Source organism: Sciurus carolinensis, chromosome 5 (genome assembly GCF_902686445.1).
Source record: "Sciurus carolinensis chromosome 5, mSciCar1.2, whole genome shotgun sequence".
Taxonomy (NCBI): Eukaryota; Metazoa; Chordata; class Mammalia; order Rodentia; family Sciuridae; genus Sciurus; species Sciurus carolinensis.
In genome coordinates, this window is record NC_062217.1 from 125,763,970 (window position 1) to 125,788,264 (window position 24,295).

General features: G+C 35.4%; 1 protein-coding gene across 4 annotated transcripts in view; it reads left to right on the forward strand.

Annotated features, from left to right (window-relative positions):
* Window positions 1-24,295, forward strand: part of Kat6b (lysine acetyltransferase 6B) — a 183,500-nt gene that overhangs the window by 97,471 nt on the left and 61,734 nt on the right. For all 4 annotated transcript variants that reach the window (XM_047552586.1, XM_047552585.1, XM_047552587.1 and 1 more), the window contains exon 4: window positions 21,496-21,604. In XM_047552586.1, the coding sequence (XP_047408542.1) occupies window positions 21,496-21,604 (109 nt within the window). The remainder of the gene's footprint in view (window positions 1-21,495; window positions 21,605-24,295) is intronic.

The window sequence follows — 24,295 nt, forward strand, 5'->3', positions numbered from 1 at the left end:
ACAGCCATATAGGAAGTGTTGACTATAAGCACCTTAGTGCCAACTATTATTTTCTTGCAAAAAGGAGATAACCTGGAAATAAATAACTGATGAATAGAGACTTAGAATTTGGTGTATGTGGTTAGGATTTGAGTTTGTCGTCCTTATAAATGATAACACTATTTGGGTAGTTTTACGGTGTTAAAAAAGATTAAGGTCACTGTTGATTTTTGCCTGATGGTTTTGAGTTTGAGCAGATGTTGATTAATTCATGAGCCCCAACTGCAAGGTAGATGTTCAGTATTGATTAGACACATGCCTCTGGTTGTATGCTGTTAAAAAGAACTCAGTTGTGAAATACTCCTAAAGCTAAATCAATAAGCCACTAACGTTTTTTCTCATAAATGTTTGTATTTTATCCCTTTAACTAAATGAGAAAGGCTGTTGATCTAGCATGTTAAGAAAACTAGCTGTATCTTTGGGATAATTGCCTGTATGTTAACCATTCCAGGTGAGTATGAATTATTCATATGTACATCTTAGCTGAGGATAAGTCTATCTTAATGGAGAAGAGAAGAACAGGTTCCTTTGGACAGTTATCATCTTTATTCTGATGACATGAGTAGAGAACTTTGCTCAGAGTCTTGATAAATACTACTAAAAATTTCAAGGGCCTGGAGACACAGATCTTCAACCTTGTAGAGTTTTAAAATGTCTACAGTCTCTGTGATGATCATGACCAGTAATTTCTAAGCAATTAGCTGTACTTAGCAAAGTGAGTCACTAGGAAGATTTCAGCCTTGGCAATTTTCCCTGAATTTAGAATAATTTCTGACTGATCTTTCCCCACCCCCTCCCCTGACATGCAGACTTATTCAGGACAATACCGGTCTTTATGAAATCGTCAAGAAATTCACTAAGCTTGGTAGCTTAGTCACCAGCAGGATCTGGATTATCTCACTTCCCTCATCTGCTGCTCAGTCCCTGCCCCTGACTTCTCCCCTTATTCTTTGCAGTTGCTCTGAGTAGCACCTTCTTAGTATCCCATTCCTGTACTGGCTATCCTTTCTAATTTAGAGATTCTCACAGGGGTGAAGTCTGGCTTGGGATCTGAGCTCTGTCACTTCCAACTGTGGTATTTGGGCTCATTATTTAGCTTTTCTGTGCTTCTTAGTTGACTGAACTACTTTAGTCTTTTGAACCTTCTTCCAAGTGCCATTTTCCTAGACTTTCCTCTCAACAAACTCTTTTTTTCTTCTTGTGTTCTGAGGAACCCCTGAATGCCCATCTTCCCTAAACATGTTTTTGAATTAAGTAGGGAATTGATAATTGTCTTCTCACCATCCACTCTGATGATAATAGACTTCGCTTAGCTTCTTTTTTATTTTATTTTTTTAAGTTGTCAGTGGACCTTTATTTTATTTATTTATATGTGGTGCTGAGATTCAAACCCAGTGCTTCCCACATGCTAGGCAAGCACTCTACCACTGAGCTACATCCCCAGCCCAGTTTCTTCCTCTAATATCCACAAACACTATAAACTTACCTCTGCTTCCCACTTCCAGATTGACCCTTGCTCTTGACTTAAGTGAAATGACAGTATCCCATCTCTGTTCTGGCTATCCTTTCTAATTTAGAGATTCTCACTGGGGTGAAATCTGACTTGGAATCTGAGCTCTGTCACTTCCAACTCTGGTCTTTGGGCTCATTATTTAACTCTTCTGTGCTGCAGTTTTCTCCTTAGTAAAACTGGGACAATAACAACATCTGCTTCATAGTATTACTAAATAAGGACTTAATGCAGTACCCAGCATATAGTAAGCTTGCAATAAATTAGCTGTTCTTGTTATTTTTTAGTTGGGAGAATGATTAGTACATCTCATATTATGCATACATACATGCATACATACATATCTTTTATGTAGTTTGGGGAAAACTTTAAAAATTGTATATAATACCTCTTTTAGAAAGTGAAAAAAAAAAAACATATTTTTAATTGCAAAGTAAAGTTAAGTATAATCCTGCCTGATAAAGCCAGTGTTTAAACAACAGTGGAGAATTACCATACCACTTATTTTTACACACTACTGCATACTTTGCATTAGTGGTCTGGTCTTTGTTCAAAAGCACCAGAATGTCATATGTATGTGTGGGCACTTCCATGCTTTTGAATGATGATGAGAATGATAGATTTTCCTTGGAAAAGTTTCAAAGCAGGTACGTGTCCATCTAATTTTAACTAAGCGAAAGAGAAACTCATTTTTGTTTTCAGAAGGATTGTGTTAGGGAGAACACCCAAAAAGAATTATAGAAGAAGACTGTTCAGATAAATCTGTCATGAGTTTATGCATGCCCCCTTTCAAGTCTAATATATCTTCAGTATATTATTTAGCATGAGAATGATTTATTGCTTTTGTTTTCCTGCTTAAAAATATTCTGTTGAGAAATTTTATAAACATGCTGAGAGAAATCCTGGACTGACTGGTTCATTATTAAGATAACATACTAACAGACTTTATGTTGATTATTCATATTTGAAAATATTAACTGTAGATATTCAAGGATTACTTTCAAATTAATCGCTCCTGATATACCAGGGATATATCTGTACATTTATTTAGAAAAACAATGATTTTAGCTAGAAAAATTGAATCTTTTATAAATATTAATATACCAGCACAGTGTGTGTTTAGTGTTGGAGGACTCAAGTGTGCAGCGAAGTATGTAAATGACTTTACTACGTATTTTTCTGGTGGCATTAGTTGTATCTTAGAGGTTGCCACTCTTGGGGGTATAAAAAGTACTTGGATCTCCCTATTTTTATCTTATTTAAGTGCTTTAACAGCTTATGTCATTCTAGTCTGTTTTACTAATGCCAGCTTTATAAAATAAAATTATTAGAAAAATTATGAGAGAAGGTGGCATGAAAGAGGTGACCAGAATTTCACTGTTTTATGTTTATAACTTTCATTTCTTTTCAAGCAAAGATTTATTCCAAGTGATAGAAATTGCTGTTTTCTTTGGCAGGCATTAGAAGCAAGTCTATGTGAAATTATGTAATGTCTGAAAAGTTATATTCATGATTAATTGGCCTATCCTAGAATGGTATTTGTGTGTATGTGGAATAAAGCAATCATGGTTTTTATTTGGCAGTGAGTTAAGCACCCCTCTCAGATCAGATTACTCTACAGAGCTTTTTGACTGAGAAATGTGTGTTTAGCTTAATCTCTAAGAAGCATAAAATGTAACTTCCAAGCCAAATATGCTGGAATTCATATTGTAACCAAAGTTAACCTTAGAATAACTTCAAAAGCAATCTGTTCCACTCTATCACACCTTAGTTAACAAATAAAGCCAAGGGATCTAAAACATCATCATCATCATTTGAATAGCCTGTGAAAGTACAGCCAATTTGGATTACCTAAGGATAGATGGTCTGTGTTGTCAAATAGTAGTTTAAAATTCCTCCTGACCTTGACCTAAACTCATCAGTTACAGTGATCTATTTATTTATCTAAGCTGGACTTTACAGGAGCTAGCAAAGGCGACCTTTAAACAATCACCTCCTCCAGTAGGTCAACTTGAGAAATGATGACATCTGTTACTAACTATCCAGTTGGCCCTTTGTATCTGTGGTTTCTGTCCCCACAGTCCAACCTAATGTAGATAGAAAAAATTTTGGGGGTGGGAATTGCTCCTGGACTGAACATGTAGAGACTTTCCCCTCTTATCGAGATTCCCTAAACAATGCAATATAACAACCATATTAGATATGTAAGTAATCTATAGATGGCTTTTAAGTATATGAGAGGATATGCATAAGTTATTTGCATATACTATACCATTTTATCTTGGAGATTTGAGCAAAATCTGCAGATTTTGATATTTGCAAGGGTGTCTTGGAATGGATCCTTCACAGATAGCTAGGGACAACTGTGTAGTGGTGGTTAATTTGATAACTGGAGACAGTGTAATTTATTTCTGGAGCCTGAATGTCTTGGGAAACTTGTTCTCTCATCAATGAAGTGAAGATACTAGGACCTATCTTCTGGCATTTTAGTAGTTGTTTAAATTCCTGCATTATTATCCATCTATACTTAGTGCTCTTCTAATGTTTGTTGCTGTAGGTTGCACTGCTATTACTACTACTGCTACTACTACTACTGCTACTAGTATAGTAACTACTAGTAACTACAATAACTTCTGTCACCATCAACTAATACTGTTAGTGTTATTCCATTTCCTTTGGCAGGGCCTTTATGCCAGCGTTTTTACTCTTAGGTGAATCCTTATGTTGAAAAGACAAAAGATGTTTCAGAGCTGAATGTGAGTTATTTTGAGGTAATACCTTTAAAGTATCTATAAAGTATATGTATTCATACTGCTCAAAAATGTGGATAACAGGGCTGGGGTTGTGGCTCAGTGGCAGAGCGCTTGCCTAGCATGTTCTAGGTACTGGGTTCGATTCTCAGCACCACATGTAAACAAATAAGTAAATAAAATAAAGGTCCATTGCCAACTGAAATTATTTTTAAAAAAATGCGGATAACAGATCATTTGTTAGAAATGCAGAATTTCAAGCCCTATCCCTAAATAACTGAATTAGCACCTGCAACTTTATGTGATCTCCAGGTGTTTTGTTTGCACTTTAAAGTTGTAGAAGCACTGATGTACATTGTTTCCTTCAGCTATCCCCAGAATCATCTTAATGTGTTAGAGATGACTGCCAACTGTGGACTGTTAACAATATCACGTGAGGCAGGCCTCAAACAGACATAAGGCAGATATTTGGAAAGAAGGAGGGTAGGAAGGAAGAAGAAGAAAACCATGCCTTTACAATATCAATAATATTATTCTCTGGATAAGTCTATGCTCACTTACTATTCTTAAAATAATTCTTTGCTGTGACACTGAATGTGGAAAGGAATACTGAAATTTTATGAGCCAGTGGGGGAAAAATTTTTCCATGACCTTGTAAGTTCCAATCATCCCTCTCTCTCTGACTTACATGGAGTTTCCTTTTAACCTTCAGTCTCAATTATTCTTCACTTTTTTTTCTGAACACACACACACCGAATTCCCACTGTAATTGTGCTTCATGCTTTAATTATCTTTTTAATGTAAAGATGATGTGTTTAACATGTCAGTCCTGAAGGATTGAACAGGAGAGTTTAGTTTACCACTCTCTTTTCTTTGGCTAATTCTTCTGGTGTATGATTGGCTTCCTCCAATAAAAAGGTTACGAGATGTGAGGGTGTCTGAGACACAGGTCTTTGATTAACCACAACTTGTTGATGGTTTTGGAGACACTGCTTTATTTGTATCATCACACACTACAAGATATGAGAAATTGCTGCTTTGATCTTTGAGCTCCACCTTCCCCAGCCATGAATCCGTTAAAAAAAAAAATGATTTGAAAAACAAGTTTAAGTAAAATATGGTATATACAACTTTAAACAATTAAATTGGAAAAGAGAAAGTACTTGATAAAATATGTTAGATATGTTAGGTATATACTGTGATACAATCAGAGTTAAAAATGCCCATGTTTCTGTGACCCAGTTATTTCACCTCTAGGAATTTATCCTGCAGTTGTATTTGCAAATGTACTTATGTACATCCCCCTCCATCCCCTGGTACTGGGGAATGAACCCAGGGACTTTACCACTGAGCTACAAATCAAAATCTTTTTATTGGTTTTGAGACAGAGTCTTGTTAAGTTTCCTTCACCTGGAACTTGGAATCCTCTTTCCTCAACAGCGTAAGTCACTGGGATTACAGATGTGCACCCTTGCACCCAGCTACACACATTTTTTTGTAGAAGCAAAACAGTAATAGTAACTGCAGTAGCTGTTAAAATGAGAGTGGTTATATTATGTCTCTATCCTTTTTTTAAAAAGCATTACATGCTTGTATTTGTTAGAACTTGTAATGAAAGCATCTCAACAAAACCTCTTCACTGTATTTAGAGAGGGATTTGAGGAAGTCAGGATTAGACATGGGAGGGAGACTTACTTTCCATTCTCTACCATTTTGTACTGTTTGAGTATTTTTTAAGACACACACATACACACAAATGTATTTCTTCAAAATCAAAACTAATTAACCTTTATATTGAGGAAATTTAAGTGATAATGTACTTACAAATGCACATGCGTGTTTTTTCTCTTTTAAAGAATGTTCATGTATATAAACTCATTTATATCTCTGGGACCACAGGCCCACAGTTATTAAAGATAGGCAACAAGTTTTTGTTAGACTTTCTGCTATGTATTTACTCTCCCACTTCCCACTTCACTTGGACTCTTAGCATACCAAGTGCCCAATGTTCTAATCATTCAGAGCTGTGGATTCTCAAGTTAGGATATTATCAGAATCCTTCTACAAATTTTTAAAAAATCAAGATGCTCACTGCTCCCAAATTTGTTGAATTCATTTCATGTACATCCAGAGGAACAAGTTGTACCCCATTTGTTTACAGTAAAAAAAAAAAAAAATCTGTGTGTATGTCTTAGGCACTTTTAAAAGGCTCCATAAGTGATTCTGATGTTCACACCTAGTTAAGAACCACTGTCTAGAGAGGAATTTTTGGTAGAATTTGTATGAATACCATCTCATTCATACAATCACCCACACACCCATACCCAGTTCGCAGAATGTATTTGTGGTACCAGAATTGAATGTGGACACTACAAAGGAAGAGGAAGTAACACTTTTAAAAGTTATGTAACTTTTTTTTTTCTGTTCAGTTGGAATAATAGTTATGATAGAGATGTTAGCAAATTAGGTTTCTGTAGTAAAAATCAAATTTCTGTAAATACAGAACATAAAAAAGTAAGAGGAAAATTCAAAAGTTGGTCCAACAAATTCACAAGAAGTCTCTAGCTAGCCTGATCAAAAGGTTTTAGGGAACAAAAGGGACACAAGCTACCAATACCAGGAGACGGGATTATCATTAAAGACATAAAAAGGACAGTAAGGGAGTGTTAATGAGCTAATTTGTGCTACTAAATTGGGCAACTCAGATGAAATAGTGAAATTCTTTGAAGACCCAAATTACAACTGACCTGCACACACTGAAAAAAGGGAAAAAAAATTCTGAATAGCTTTTTATTTGTTAAAGAAATTTAGTTTATAATTTCAATCTTTGCTACAGAAAAAACTCTTCTAGGTTCAGACAACTTTTAGTGATGAAATCTATCAAACATTTAAAAATACATTATTTGAGAAAATAGGAGAGGAGGGAACATATCCCAATTCATTGTATGAAAATGGCATTACTCTCATATTAAAGCTAACCAAAAATATTGGAAGAAAAGGATACTATTGAACATTTCTCATGGATGTAAACAAAAATCTTTTTTAGAACTTAGCAAATAACATCAGCAATATGTAAAAAGGACAGTCTATTTTGAATTTTATCCATAAAGATTTTTATCTCAAAATGTAAAGTTGGTTTGATATTCTGAAATGAAGAAAATTACATGAACACCTTAAGATACAGAAAAGCAATTAACAAAACTAAAAATCCATTCATAATAAAAACTCAGCATCTAGTGATAAAAGGAACTTCATTAACCTGATTAAGAAAAAAGTACCTTAAAAAACTATAGTTAACATTATTATTAATGGTGCAAGACTGAATACTTTTCTTTCTAATGTCAGAAATAAGACAAGAATATCCCCTTCCATCATTTCTATAGAGCATTGTACTGAAGTTCGTAGCCAGTACAACAAGAGGAATGTAGATTGGGAGGAAGAACTTAAATTGTCTCTAATGTCAGACCACATGTTTATCTACATTGAAAATCCTAAGTAATATTTAAGAAAACTACTATAACTAAAGAAAAGTTAGTAAAGTTATAGATTTAACATAAAAACAAAGAACAGTTGTTTTTTAGACAGTAGGAATAAACATTCAGAAACTGAAATACCATTTACAGTAGCTCCAAGAAATATGAAAATAAGGAAACTGATGATATAACTGGGTGGCAAAGTATGTGCTTAGCAGTCAGAAAACCTTGCATTCAATACCTAGTATCCCCACAAAAACAAACAAATAAATTTGGGCAATATGAGCAAAATGTATACCCTAAAAACTTGAAAACATTATTGAAAGAAATTAAAGAAGACCCAAATAAATGAAGGGATGTCCATGCTCATGGATTGGAGGATCCATTAAGTTATAATGTTAGTACTTTCCAAACTGATTGATGTAGTAAAAATAATCCTAATAAAGATCCCAGAAGGCTTTTATCTAGACATAGAAAAGCTCATTAATGAAGTTGTATGTCATTGCAAAGGCTCTGCAATAGGTTTTTTCCCCCCTTATTGTTTGTTTGTTTTTAAGAGAACTAAGTTTAAGGGCTAATTCAATGGGTAAAGGAAAATCTTAAACAAATGGTGTAAGATTTACTGGTTATAAATATTCAGGGGGAAATGAACCTATACTTCACCTCATCCACAAAAATAAACTAAAAATGACTTATAGACGCAATGTAAAATTTTTCATTAAAAAATAGAAGAAAATATGGATAAATTTTTGCAAATTTTGTATAGGCAAAGATATCTAAGACACAGAAAGGATAAAAATTAGTCATTGGAACTTCATCAATATTAAAGGCTAATGTTTTTCAAAAGAAATTTATTAGGAAAATAAAAAGCAACAACAGACAGGGAGAAAATGTTCACAACACATTTCTTAGGTATTATTTTACACACACACACACACACACACACACACACACACACACACGTTGTATCTGGTTTGTATAAGGAACTCTTACAACTAGTAAGACAAATGACCTGGTTAAAAAATTCCATGTTAGGTTCCTTAGGAATCAGACCGTAAGATAACATTTTGGGGACAGGATATATTTATTAAGGGTTGCCCTTGGTGCAGGTGAAGGCAACAAAGCAGCATTCACTTGTTGACATTGAGAGGGATTGCTGAGCAATGAGGCCCCTGAGCAAAATCCTTGACTGACTTCTCAGGTAGCTCTGGAGCTAAACTGGACCTTCATAGCCGCCCCCAGTTAGCTAACCCAGATGACCACACTTCTATTTATGCATCACTCAGCAATGTGGGCCACCCTAGGAAGGGAGCACGTGCTTGAGTGTTATGATTGACTTCAACTGAAGTAATCCCTGAAGGGAGTAACAGCTGAAAACTGATTTCCTATCACATTCTTACTAGCTGTGGCAACAAGTTTTTCACTGAAATAGGATCTGGTAATATATCACAGTGACAATTGTAATGGATAAAAGATTTTAACAGATAAATAAAACTTATGTAAATGACCATTAAGCACATTAAAAATATGCCATCATAGATTAGCCATCAAAGATAGGGAAATTAAAATAGAAAAGAGGCAGAACTACCTACTCTCTAGAATGGGTGAAATTTAAAAGACTGACAAATTCCAAGTGGGAGTATAAAATATTTTAAGCATTTTGGAAAACAATTTGACCATTTCTGCAAAAGTAAATATACATTGAACCATATGACCCAGCAGTTCCCCTCCAGGTATTTACTTAAGAGAAATGAAAATATGTACACAAAAAGATCTTTACATGAACATACTTGCTTTATTAATATAGATCCAAAACTATAGAGTTCAAATGTCAAGAGATGAATGAAGAAAACAAATTTAGGATATGTATATAATAAGATACTGCGTGGCATTAAAAGGAATAAACTACTCACATGAAGCAACATGGATGAATCTTAAAAACATTGAGCACAGGCTGCTGATATAGCTTGGTTGGTAGAGTGTTTGCCTCGCAAGCAGAAGGCCCTGGGTTCAAATCTCCAGCACCACACACACACACACACACACACACACAAAGTTATAAAAACATTGAGCACAACGAATTCACAAAAAGAGTGCATTATCTGCTTTAATATAAAATTTTAGTATTGCTCATAATATTTCTCATTATTTTAATGTCTTGAAAGCCTGTAGTAAAATTTTCCCCTTATTTCCTGATATAGGTCATTTGCATTTTTGCATTTTCTTGATCAACCTACCTAGGCATCTCAGATAAGAATAAACATATATTATCTCCTTTATAACCCAATTGTTCCACTCCTTGGTATTTATGTGAGAGAAATGAAAACACATATAAACAGAAATTATTGTACAAGAATGTTCATAATGGTTTTATTCATTTGCCCTAAAACTGAAAACACTAATCAACTCTAGGGGGAATAAATGAAATTTTGAATATTTACAATAAAATACTACTTAGTAACAATAATTACTGATTTTTGCAATAATATGGGTGAATTTCAGACCTTATGGAGAGTGAAAGAAGATCTACTCAAAAGAATTCAGTGTCTGACCCTATTTATACGAAGTTTCAGAACAGACCAAATCAAACTATTATGGTTGGAATCAGAATAATGTTTGTGTGGCAAGTGGAGTTGGAAAGGTTTCACTGAGAAGAAGCAAGAGAACACTTTCAGGAGTTATAAAATATTTGCTATTGTGATGCAGGCATAGGTTACAAATATGCATTTATTCAGAATTCACCAGAGTGAACACTTTATTATATGTAAATACACCGTAACTTTTTGTACTACAGTGTGAATATGCTTAGTGCCACTGAACTGTGTATATATTCAGAAGTGCTTAATATGGTAAATTTTGTCTTTTGTGTTTTATCACAATTGAAAAAATGTAAATGGTTGGATGTGTGAGTTCTACAGGGGCAAACATTTAAAGTACATATTTCCGGGGCTGGGGATATAGCTCAGTTGGTAGAGTGCTTGCCTCACAAGCATAAGGCCCTGGGTTTGATCCCCAGCACTGCAAAAAAATTTGAAAAATAAAAATAAAAAATGTAATGGGGGCTGGGGTGATAGCTCAGTTGGTAGAGTGCTTGCCTTGTAAGCACAAGGCCATGAATTCAATCCCCAGCACCACAAAAAAAAAAGTACATATTTCCCCCATAGCTGTGTGCTATTGTATAATCATTTCTTTCCTTATTTTTATGCTAAAGTAAGAACATAATTTAGAAAGTGATGATAAAGTACTAAGTATGAAAATTAATGTTACATTCATATTTTCAACAAATATTTACCAGACATCTATAATTCCTTATTATGGGTAGTACTTAATACAAACTAAATGAAGACCTCCTTCAAAGAGTTCTCACATTATATTACTAAATTCACAAAAATAATGACCATTCTTCTTTTTATATACCCTTAGTGGACTTTCGTACACTTAGAAACTTCTAGGAAATTGAACTTAAGAAATCCTTGCCCCCAGGTTAAAGCCTATCATGTCTGGTGTTTCTTTTTCTGGCCCTACTGTAGCTTGGTGAGGGGGAGGGTCTTAGATTTGTGCAGCTCCCACTAGCTGATGGTGATGCTGTGACTTCAGGGAGCAGAGTCTCTGAGATAATGTTCATGCTAGGGCCTAGGATGGTGCCTGGCCTAAAGCAACAGCGAATCTGGAGCTTTTATCACCAGAAAGGGTCTGAAGGGACAAATCTTCTGCAATACAGAACTAACACCAAAAAACAAGGTCAGAGCTCTTAACTGTTAGGTAGTAGTTATCCAAACAATCCTCTTGTCTTCCTGCTTATGAATATTGTAATTGAAAGGGTCAGAGGAACTGAGGAAAACAAAAGCCAAATAGGGGCATGGAAATTCTGCGTACCAGATGGTTTATGTACCCACAGGGCAATTGAGAATTAAGTGTACGAATGGAATTACATTTCTTTCATTGGTTCTGTGAAGACGAACCCTTGGAGTACCAATTATATTCTGCTTGGTGCACTTTGGGTGCTGAGTAAATATTAGTCATGAACCGAGTGGTGCATAAAACATCTCATTTGCCATGAAGATCTCTATGAATGTGGGGTATTGTCAGGGCTGGGGGTGGTGACAATAATATTTTTGAGAAAGGGACTAATGTGGCTTTTCTGCCTTGCTAATAATATCTACCTATCTATGTCTTACATTGGCATTCTACTTCCCATTTTGGATCTAATTAAAGTCAGTTGAGTTGAGCTGTATATCTCTGAGCAGTTAGTGTAGGTTTCTCTTGGTGGGATTTGTGCTGAGAATGGCTACATTCAGTTCACATTATGCCTGGGCAGAGTTGTAGGCATGTATCTAGACTCAAATGGTGCCTTGGGGCAATCCAACGAAGCCAGCTGCCCTTACCTCTGGCTGATATGCAGCTCTCCTGAGCAGCATCCATCATTTGCCTTTTTTGCATGTTGGTGATATGCCTGTGGTTTAGTCTCTCCATCACTACTCACTCTAGCCTTACCTGGGAAAAATCCCCAAGTCATGTAGATGAATTACAATGCAGAATTTTTACCAACAACAGTTCCCACTGAGTTTTTCAAAATTCAGCACCAGAGTTTTAAATTTTTCTTTTGTTTTTCTTGCCATCTTTAAGATAGAATATCTTTCTTATCCTTAAAGAAATAATGATCTTAAAATTTGGACCTGCTTTAATAAAGGTCTTGAAACACTGAGAAAGATAACTTTATGATTTTTTTACAAAAGGAACTGCTGAAGCTTTGTGATGCTTATGCAAGTTGATTTTAAAATTCTATTTTTCTAAATCTAAAGTATATTGCTAATATAAATGTAGAGTTAATATTTCAGATACTGTGACATGCTTACCAAAGAGAATAGTTTGTGAATTCTAAACAGAATTTCTGTAACCATGTGTTGAATTTCTAGCTTTTTGAGTCAGACTTGATCCCTCTTACGGAGATAAATGCAATATCTGCAGTTTCTAATGGCAAGGGTGGAGGAGAGACGTACAGATGTAATCTTAAAAGCCAAGTCCCTGTCCAGATAAGAAATTGAAGACTCTAGGAAACATAATTGTTTCATTGTCTTTTTTTTTTTTTTTTTTTTTTTTTTTTCAAAATTCACAGGAAAATCTACCAAAACAACAGCAACAAAAGCAAAAAAAAAAAAAAAAAACAAATGAGATGCTATTGTTAAACACAGTGTGCAGGATCCAATTTGTTTCCTTCCAATAGAATCACTTTCCTTAATCAGCACTCTTATAAATGGTACACCTGCCTAATTAGAACAAGTTCTAGACTACAGGATACAGTGTGAGCATTTCAATTAAATTCACACATTTGATAGCTGTTGTGGCTGATATTCTTAGAAAGCCTGCTTCTCCTCCTTATTTCTTCCTGACTAGGCTTTTATTTCATGTTTCTGAATAAGACTTTGATGATGGGAATTTACCAGTAGTAAGTGGTTATTGATATATTTTTGTTTCTAAATTATTTCTTTAAATGAAAAGAGAAGGGATATATTTTTCTGAATGTTTGTAGAGGTGCTTTTAAATTTTTTATTGGATTTTGTTTACTTATTGTTACTCTTCAAATACAGAGAATCCTCATCACTGTGACAGAGGCAAAATACAGCTGTCACATTCAAGATCTCCATACATTAAAAATAATAAATCCTTCTGCCCAGAGTAATACAGAAACTCAATCCACAGAGCCAGTGGGGATGGTATAGTGTTCCTTCACAGAACCAATTACCCACAGAGAAGTATAATGAGCAGGGGAGGTGATACAATGAAAATATATATAGCCAGAGAAAAATTATGGTAGAACTGTTGCCTGTGTAACATCTTGTATTAAGCATATTTCCAGTTACCTTCTGGAAAAAAATTATTTAGTGTCTATTCAGGTTCAAATTCATGATGGAATTGCAAGAATTGACTTAAAATAAAGCAAAAGGTACATGAGTGTAGAAAAAAAAAATAGTAGTGGGCATGTCATAAATAGAATTCTGTTCTGCCCTGAAGGGTCTGAAGTAGACCTGCGGTGCTCCAAGGGTGTGCTGGGCACTGAACTTCCTTGCTGTGGAGGGCTGCATCTCAGTTATTGCAGATGCCCACAGGAGCAAGAGAAGGTTTGAAAAAAATAAGATGATTTATAGCCTTACAGGATGTCCCTACTTTTACAATTAGTGTATTTCCAAAGACTGTGTATTAAGTGGATTGCTGTAAAGGAAAAGTCCTGTGTGTGCATGATCTGTATCCCAATTAAGAGTGGGCTTGATCTGTTCCTACAGACATCAGTTGAATAAGTGGGTTGAGTGGCAAGAAATGAAGTCTAGTTATTTATTAGGTAAATGTCAAATAGAATGCTGAAATGGCGAAAAAGAATGTTAGTTACTCTAAAAACGACAGGAACAGTTTTCAGCCTCTGTTGTGGTAATGCTGTCAATTATGGAGTTGTAGACAATAATTTATTAACCAGTAATAAAGCACAAAAGTTTGTATTTTCTCTTAAAAATAGAACAAATCGGTCTGGGTTTGTGGCTCAGTGGTAGAGCACTTGCCTAGACTGTGTGAGGCACTGGGTTCCATCCTATGCACCACATATAAATAAGATAAAGGTCCACTGAGAACTAAAAAAAGTTAAAAAAAAAAATCTATGCTCACAGAATTGTGTTACTCTCATTGTAGTGTGTGCAATCATTTTACTCGATTTTTTTCTTCTCTTTTTTTGGTTTTACTTGTATTGTTTCTTGAGAGGGGAAGATGGAGGTAAGTAGACTGAGAGTATCACCACAACTTGATGCTGGCAACTGGTCATGGCCCCAAATTTGTTTTCAAGAGAACCTGTAATGATTATTTCAGAGCCAGCCCTAATAGTTCCAGATAATGTTTTGTTTTTTCTCCTCTTACTCCCCCTCCCCCTCCCCTTCCCCTCCCTCCTCCTCCTCCTCCTCCTTTTTTTTCTTTCTTTCGTTCATTGCTTGTGGTGCAAAGATAGAATCATGGGCCTTCTGCATGCTAGGCATATACTCTTACTCTTCCTGGCTGATTTTTAAAATTTGGTCCTGACTTGTTAGATAATAAGTATAAATGTCATTAAGTTTGCCAGAGTAAAAATAAATAAATCAGTCTAGACAGTGATAGAACCTGCCTTGCCATGCTTGCCATGTTTATAGTCATTAAGGATTTACATGAAAATAAATGATAGTAGTCCATATTTTAGGACCTGTTGAATCGAAGAAACCACTTCCCAACCTCAAACAGTTTGTTCATTCGATCAACAAATGTACTTTGAGGCTGGGCCTCAGCAATCAATAATCTCTACCTTGTTTAAGCGTACCCTTTAGTAAGAGAAAATAAATAAATAAATGGTACTTAATATGCCAGAGTGACCAGTGGTATGAAGAAAAATAAAGTGGTGGGGGTGGGTCTGATACTGTTATATTGTATAAAACGTGAAAGAAAAAGAAAACAAGGTTTATAGGTTCTCATGGTGCCAGTGGAATACATTTTCACAGAGGATGGTCAGGAGCAGCCCCCATGATAAAGGGATACCTGAATCAAGCTTCAAAAGAAATGAGGGACGAACCATGGGCAAAGCAAAAGAGAGAAGGGCTTGGAGTCGTGAAGCTTAGTGGCAATGTGACCCTAGGGGACATTTAACTTACTATAAAACGGAGATAGAAGGAATTGCCAGGCCTTGTCCCATAGGATTTGTGTTCAGTACTAGTGAAACACGTAGGAAAAGCGTTGTGGTAAGCAGCGAGGCATCACCCAAACATCAGATTTCAGGACAGTATGAGAAAGGGGCACAGATTGAGGAGCTATAGAAGAGTCTTAAAACAGCCCTTCCACAAAACTGAATTTGGAACTCAAGTTTAGTTCTCCAATGATGACCTGTTTGTTACTTGGGGGTTATAGATTTATATTCATCTTTGCTTTTGTGGTATTAGTCATTTAAGATTTGTTTATACTTTTCTTCCTTTGACATCTGTTCTTTTGAGTTTTCCTTTTATTTAATAGCTACAGGGTTCTTGGCTCTCAGTTGAGGCATTTTCTACACTGTTCCTTGTACTCCATTAATTCATTCTTAAAAAAAATACAAGGTTTTAGATTAATATTCATCACAGGAGTTTGGAGAATCAGTCTTTTATAGAGTAATTCTGAACTCCACAACAATCCATTTGTGCCAGCATTTATTAAGGGCTTGAAGTTATTTGTTTGGTCTTTTGTTTTTATAGCCAGAATGAATTTTGCAATAATTTTAACAATATTTGAATCAAACTTTATAATTTATAAGTACTTTCCACAGTCACTCACATTTGAACTTTTAGCAACCCCAGAGCTGGACAACATGAACACTTTGTGCACTTTTATGATGAGGAAACCCGAGGATCAGAGAGCAGAATTTAAATCCAGGTCTTTCCATGTTGCAAGTATGAATGAAAAATGCTGTATTGTTTCATTCTTAACACTTGGGATTACTAAAATAGTTTGTTAAACATTTAATAGTTTCAAGAAAGCTGCAGAGATCTCGGGCAGATCCATAAGGGATTAGGGAAAAGAGGGTTAATGTCCCTGATCATTGTGAACACAGAACATGAAAATGGTCTTCAAACCACCTTTTTGTCATTGCCAGGAAAAGGATGTGAGCTTGAATACTTCAGGTTCTGCTCTAGCATATGAGCTTTCATTTACTTTTGTCCAGTTTCTTAGACTAAGAAGCCTAATGAACTTTTTGTTTCCTTCTGAGCAGAAACAAAAGTAACGACTGACAAAAATAAAACTGCTGGAAAATGTATTGTTCTCTACTCCTCAGGAAAGGCTGAGGAGATCAGGGATCTCAAAAGCTCTTGGAATGTATTTATATGACTATAATAACAAATAAGAGCTAGAAAAGGATTTAGAGATTATTCAACCTTAGAACCATTAAAATACTGGGTCTGGAAAGGACCTTTGAAGAGTCCCAGATCTTCTGTTTGAGTGTGGTGATTTTGTGCACTGTCACATCCTCGCCATTCCCTTAAGGCCCATCCAACCTCTCTATGATCTTTTGATTACAGGGCCTGTTGCACCTCAAGAATAATCCAGTCTACAAATATTGTATTGTAATGTTGGCATATGAGATACCAACAACAGACAAAAGAGGAATGATGATTGTCAGGGGTGGGAAAGGTAGATTGGGGGCTTAGTACTTAACAGGTGCAGTGTCAGTTTGGGAAGATGGAAAATGTTCTGGAAGTGGCTCCTGGTGATATTTCTACAGCATTGTGATTGTACTTAATGTCACTGAACTGTACTTTTAAAGTCAAATGATAAATTTTGTTATAAATCACTTTGCAGCCTTTTGGCTAAGATCAAATGAAATCTTATGTTGTATATGTTTACCATAATTTTAAAAATAAAAATAAATGAAGGAGGATAAAAAAGGAATCATCAACCAGGCACAGTGGTGCATGCCTGTAATCTGAGTGATTTGGGAGGCTGAGACAGGAGGATTCCATGTTCAAAGCGAGACTCACTAATTTTGCGAGGCCCTAGCAATTTAGCAAGACCCTGTGTCTAAATAAAAAATAAAAATGCCTGTGGATGTGGGTCAGTGGTTAAGCACCCATGGGTACAATCCCTGGCACACACACATACACACAAAAGAAATTCTAGTGTTAGACAACTCTGTTGGAAAGTTTCTATATGATAGATACCATTGTTGGTTCAAGTTTCAGACTCTGGAGCCATGGAGAACAAATCTATACCTTCTGCCTTAATGAAGACACCCAGATTGCCCACTCCCAACAGTCTCTTAAGGCTCTACAGTCCTGGTTCCTTCACTAGGTCATAGTGTTTTATTTTGTTATACACTGTTTTAATCATGATCAAGATAGAGCCCATGTTGTAATTGATGTGCCTTTTAACTCTCTCTTAACCTGTTGGTTCTTCTTTCATGTCTATATCTTGTATTCTTGCTTTTCCTTCTATTTTCTTTGTTGAAGAAACTGGGTCATTTGTCCTCTGGGGTCTTGGTACTAACATCTCCCTGCTCTATAGATTAATATGTTGTTCTGTCCTCTATTTTTCCTTTGACTTTGTAATTGGATTGAGGTAATTTATTTTATAAATGCTTATAATCCAACTATATAGTAATTCATTCTAGACCTCTTTTGAGAGCAGAGGGGTACTGCTTGTTCAACTCCCCAAGGTTTTGTTTGGAAAACTGTAAACATGCAGAAAAGTTGAAGCCATAGTATACTCATATCCCCATTACATAGATTTCAACTAACTTTAACATTTTGCCACATTTGCTTTCGTTCTCCTACTCTGAATACTTACATACATATGTAGGTTTTTCTTTTTTTTTTTTTCCTCTGAATCATTTGAGAGTTAGACATCATGACACTTCTAAATATTTCATCACATATCTCCTAAGAACAAAGACATTGTCCTACAAAATCACAATATGCTCACTTAAGAGATTCTTCTATTTATCCCAGTAACATTCTTTAACATTCAGTGGCCATTTTTTAAAAATCCGGAATCTAATTAAGGATCCCATATATTTTTTTTTTTTTTTTTTATGTCACTATAGTTTCCTAGATTGGTTCTGGTTCTGCCCTCTTTAGGTCCTATGTGATATTGACATTTTTTGAAGTGCGCAGGTAAGTTGTTTTACAGAATATCTCTCCATTTGAATTTACCTGATTGTTTCCTTATAATTAGATTAATCAAGAATAGTATATAGCAGTGCTAAGTCCTTCAAAGCAGTACTTGGAAGCACATGATGTCAGTTTGTTCCATATTGGTTTAGGAAGTGTTCACCAGGTTTCTCCATTGTGGAAGTACCATTTCTCCATTGTAATTAATAATCTAATGTGATTATAGTAGTGATTGTCTTTTTCGTAGTTTTAAAAACATTCGCAATTCATCATGGGAGAAATTGAAAGAGATTATGAATACTTTCATAATAGCTATTGTCACTGATAAATAATTGAAAGGTGTGGAGGGAAGGTAGCAAAGGTAAGAAATGGACGGAGTGAGGGCAGACTTGAGGGTAGTCTCAGCTCTACATTTGAACCTGTGCACCATTTAGAAAAGTTACTTAACCTCTTTGACCCTCAGTTTTCTCTAAAATGGGAATAATGCACATACCCAGTTACAGTGATTAAATGAGACGTTGTAGAATGGGCCTGTAGCCTTGCTGCTGTCCCAAGGCCATTGCCTGGGAGAGGGGCAAGAGGGACTTCCAGAGCAGAGCATGCTTATTTTCATCTTTGGACCTATCCGTGAGTGTTCATTCTTAAAATTAGTTCAGAACATAGGGTACAGTCAGACATGTTCATGAGAAAATGTAATCAACAGGTTAGGTGCCTTCATAAGATTCCAAGAAAGAATTTAATTTGGAGATTTGGAGTTCCATTTTTAAACCTCTTAAATACCACTTGTCTATAGTGATTTGTATGGAATCAAATTGCTATTTATTCAGAACCTTTCTGACTGTAGTCCATTTTACTTTATTACAAGGGATTTTTTTTTAAACAGTTTATATGTAGTCTGATTGAGAATAGTGAATCATAATAATTCTGTGGCCCATTTACATGCATTACTGTAAAAGTTTCATTTCATGCAAGTGACAATTTTTTAAAGTTAATTAGACTCGGCTACACTGAGGTTAGCAAAAAGTGCTTTGAATTATCAATAATTCAGCAGGGCAGACATTTCTGTATAATGCAGTGGTTTTATGGAGTATTGTGAGATAGTTATCCTTAAAATAAATGGTTGTGAGCATCCACCAGTATGGTGGGGTTCACTTGAATGTAGCATAAAACGATAGCATCTGTGCTTTCTGTGATTGGGCAGAGTGCAGGACATCAGTCTTTCTGGCCATGAACTACTAGCAACCTTTGTCCTTTGTGTTACCTTTAGTTAAAAACGAAAAATGAGCATGAATGCTGGCTGATGGCCATGTCTCTCTTACAGCGAAAAATTCATCTGGGAAAGAAAAATGGGATTGCACATTTGGATTTGTTTCATTGCATGAATGATATGTGACATTTCGTAAATTATTTATCACTGCAAGGATGGCGGCAGTGGCTTGAACATTGTTCTATCAAATGAAAGCAGGAATCCCATTAGTACCAGGACTGTGTTTTAGCTAGAATCTATCAGGGGAATGTTGTCACTTTAAAACCAGATTGTTCTTTTAATTGCTATTTAAAGGAACAAAAGTGTTTCCAAGGTACTGCAGTTGAGCAGTTGCAAGTAATAACTATGGATCCATAATTATGCAGTGCTGATTATCTGGCGTTTAAAAAACTGTGGCTGGAGTCAGTGACCAATTTGTTGTAGCTTGTCTTTTTTGGTTTCTCTAGTACAGAATGTTTTATGCTCTGCTTTTTAACTGAGGCTACAAAAATACATTTGCAAAGCTCCTTCAGAAAGCAAAGCCTTTGCATAATAAAAGAACAAATAAACTGAAAGTAAGGGCAGGATAATGAACACTCATATGGTAAGGTGAAATTAAAAGTCATAAAGAAATTAAAAGTCATATTAAAAGTTCTGTGAAGAATGGGTCATAAGGTAAATTCTTGATTTTCGTGACATGTCACAAGGAACCAAGACATTTGTTGGAATCATTATAACTATTAGAAGTATTACTTTAGAGATGAGGTTAATTTTTTTTTTAAAGTAGTATATACTATTTTATTCAGTTAGCAAATATATTTTGAGAGCTGACTGTGAACAAGGAGCAGTGTCTTATGTATTTGGACTGAATGGTTGAATAGATAAGCTTTGTTCTATGCTGATATATAGCTACAGGATTAAGTCTTGTTTTTGATTTACATTTAAAAACATTTGTGATTATGTTGGGTTTTCTTGCCCTGAATTTTTGATTCATGAAATTCAAATATAAAGACATCATAGTAACATTCAGATGGCTAGCAGGCAACATGTGTGAATGCTTGAAATATGCAATAAAATTTTAGTTTTTATACAGTTTTGGCTTTTCAAAATAATGTGACCAGATCTGTAGGCGCAGCCAGCCATATTCATATGGATGGAAATACCATCCATGTGAATACATCCAGCATTGCTGGTAGTAGTCGATAACAATGGAGACACTAAAATGTATGTAGATTTATACATTGTTAAAAAGCAATTTCATAGTGAGAGTTAAGGGGTGCTGGGGGTTAGACAAATGTTTTGTTGTTTCTTTTATAAAGTGGGAATGTCCGAGATTGAGAATTTATCTCCTGTGTGTGCTCTAGTGTGCTGTGATTTCCTTTAGAAAATCTTGGTGCCAAAAAGGCCTTGTTAATGGTCTTTGATCTTCTGAAGTGAGTCACAGAATTTTAGTTCTTTATTCTCTTCTTAAATTCTTTATTCTCTGTTAATTTGTCAACTAAAAACATACCAACCTTTTATGTTCAGTATTTAATATGTAAATTATAGTAACCTGCATTACAACATTTCATAAAGTGTAATTAAATAACTAGGTGTTATTTATGGACTGTAATGCTGATTTATCTAAATAATTTGACCTAACTAGATGATATTCATGGATTATAACACTGAATAGATGAACCAGTTTATTATAGGCATATAGATTGTGGGAATGATTGAGATTTCAAATGAATCTTAAATAATGTTCATTCAGAAAGTTATACTTGAAGGACTTAGATTCTACTGGTTTAATAAAAATGACAAGTAACCTAGTATTTTCATTTTAATTTTGTCATAGCCCCGTGCCGATCCCATTCCAATATGTAGCTTCTGTTTGGGGACTAAAGAATCAAATCGTGAAAAGAAGCCAGAAGAACTCCTGTCTTGTGCAGATTGTGGCAGTAGTGGTAAGTTATATTTTTTGTGGATTTTTTTGGTATGTGCTTTCGTTTGGTTTTTATTTTGTGGTATTGGGGATTAAACCTAGGGGCACTCTACTCTGAGCTACTCCAACCCCATTTAATGTTTTTTATTTTGAGGCAGGGTCTCACCAAGTTGCCGAGGCTGGCCTCAAACTTAAGATCCTCCTACTTTAACCTCCGAAGTCAACGGGATTATAGGTGTATAATACTATACAATATAACTTGCACATGGAACTTTTTATATGTTTTATACAGTGACTTCCCAGTATTGTAGCTTCAGGACATTAATTTCTCTACCAAAACTGAATAGTATTTGTTAATTAAAGCACTTATTTGGTAGTAAAATATGTTTTAAATGTAGAGGGGAAAATGTGAGGATATTAGTAGTGACAGATACTTTATGTAATACTACATATTAATATTATGCAGCTTCAATTTTATATCTCCACCAAAACCGAATGGTATTTGTTAATTAAAGCACTTATTTGGTAGTAAAATATGTTTTAAATGTAGAGGGGAAAATGTGAGGATATTAGTAGTGACAGATATTTTATGTAATACTACATATTAATATTATGCAGCTTCAATTTTATAACAGTATTGATAATTCAGTGTGGAGATATCTGTGCAGTATATAAATTCAGGTTAGAGTTTTTGTTGTGGCTTTCTTTTTTGCAATGAGGTCTCACTGTAATACCTAGACTCGTCTTGAATTTATGGGCTCAAGTGATCCTCCTGTCTCATCTTCCCATGTAGCTGGACTATTGGTACACCTATCTTAGGATAGAGAATTTTAAGCTTTCAAACTGAATGCAACTAGAAGCACTTTTGTTTTCTATAACCTGAAGTCTTAAGTGATATGTGAGTTGGAGTTTACACTGGTTCAGGTCATGACACCAACTGTAAAATGTAATATTACAACCCAGTTCTGCCCAACTCCAAATGAAAAGGACAGAATTCTGGAAACTATAACATTAGATTCAATAAATCATCAGGCATGTAGCCAAGCATGATGGCACCTGCCTATAATCCCAGTGAGTTTGGAGACTGAGGCAGGAGTATCTCAAGTTAGAGACCAGCCTCTCAATTTGATGAGACCCTGTCTGTGCATAAAATTAAAAAGGCTATGGATGCCGCTCAGTGACAGAGTGCTTCCCTAGCATTCTTAAGGTCGTGGGGTCAAACACCTGTACTGCCAATAAACAACAAAAAACAAAAACAAGGAAACCCAAAAACATCAGGCAAGAAAAAAATTCACATTGCCTCAAATAAGACAGGAAATAGATACTGTGTGCAGAAGGTAATGTTGAAATCAAGGATTTGTTGGATAAGAATACTGGGCTGTTGACAAGTATAGAATCCAAGGTGCTGTCACGGTAGATTTTACCTCTGCTTTTTTTTCTTTCTCTAAGATTTTAGTTATGCCTCTAGTTTTGTAATGAAAATTTAAAAGCATATCGTGCTTAGATTTAAAAACTGTTTTATTAGTCATTCTTCCTTCCTGTAAGCAGGTATAATTGTGTTGCTTAGGTGAAAAATACACACATCCTAACAGATAAAGTACTAGTTCTTAGTGGACTTTTTTCTTTGTTGGTTTTTTGGTTTGATGCTAGGGATTGAACTCTGGGCCTTGCACATGCTGAGCATGCACTTTACCCCTGGACTACACCTCAGCCCAGGATTTTAGAATATTAATCTTTTTGTATTAATCTTTAAAACTTTTCCCCTAGAGCTTACTGAAACTTTATTCTCAAATGTTATTTTAAATTCATGGCCAGGGGCCATGGGTGGTGGGGGTTACTCAGTGGTAAAGCCCTTGCTTAAGCATGTACAAGACCCTGGGTTAGATCCCAGCACCAAAAAACAAACACACACACACACACATATAAATTCATGACCAAGTGTTTCTCTAGTTATAATCATCTTAAGAAATAGTAAACCTTGGTGAGGGTATAGCTCAATGGAGGTCCTGGGTTCAACCTCCAGCACCATTAAAAGCAAACACAAACAAAAAAACAACCTTCAAAACACTGAAGCATACTGTCACTCTCATTTAGGAAGTCTTATAGTGCAGTGGTTAAGAGAACACTCAAGAACTAACCACAGCCCAGTTCCTACATATTGAGGTACTTAACTTCAGTTCCTCTAAGCTTCAGTTCCTCTTAAGAAATAGGGGATGATGGTAGCAACTACCTCTTGGATTTCATGTGAACTAAATGAGAGAACATGAGTAAATAATCTAGCACAAGGTGTACAAGAACTGTGGTAAGTGTACTATAAATGTCAGCCATTGTTATGATTTGGCATGTTTGATATTGTTCTTGATTGCTACAAGTAATTTAAAATCTTATCACCATTTATAACAGCTGCTTGATTGTTGGATAGAGGAAATATTCCACATTGAGAAATGAATGATTCTTATTCCTCATGTGAAGCTTTAACTTGATAGGTCCTTTGCGGTTCAGCAGCTTCTTGGACCTGATGTGGAGGGGAGAGCCTTTGAAATAAGACATTTCAAACCCAGCTTGAAAAATGCATTCCGACAGTCTTTTTGATGGACTTTACAGATTCATTAAAATTCTTTTACCTGGCCATAGTATCATGGATAGTGACAAAAGGGCATGGAAACATTATCTATGTGTTCAGTTTAATAAATTTCAACCCTACAATCTCCCT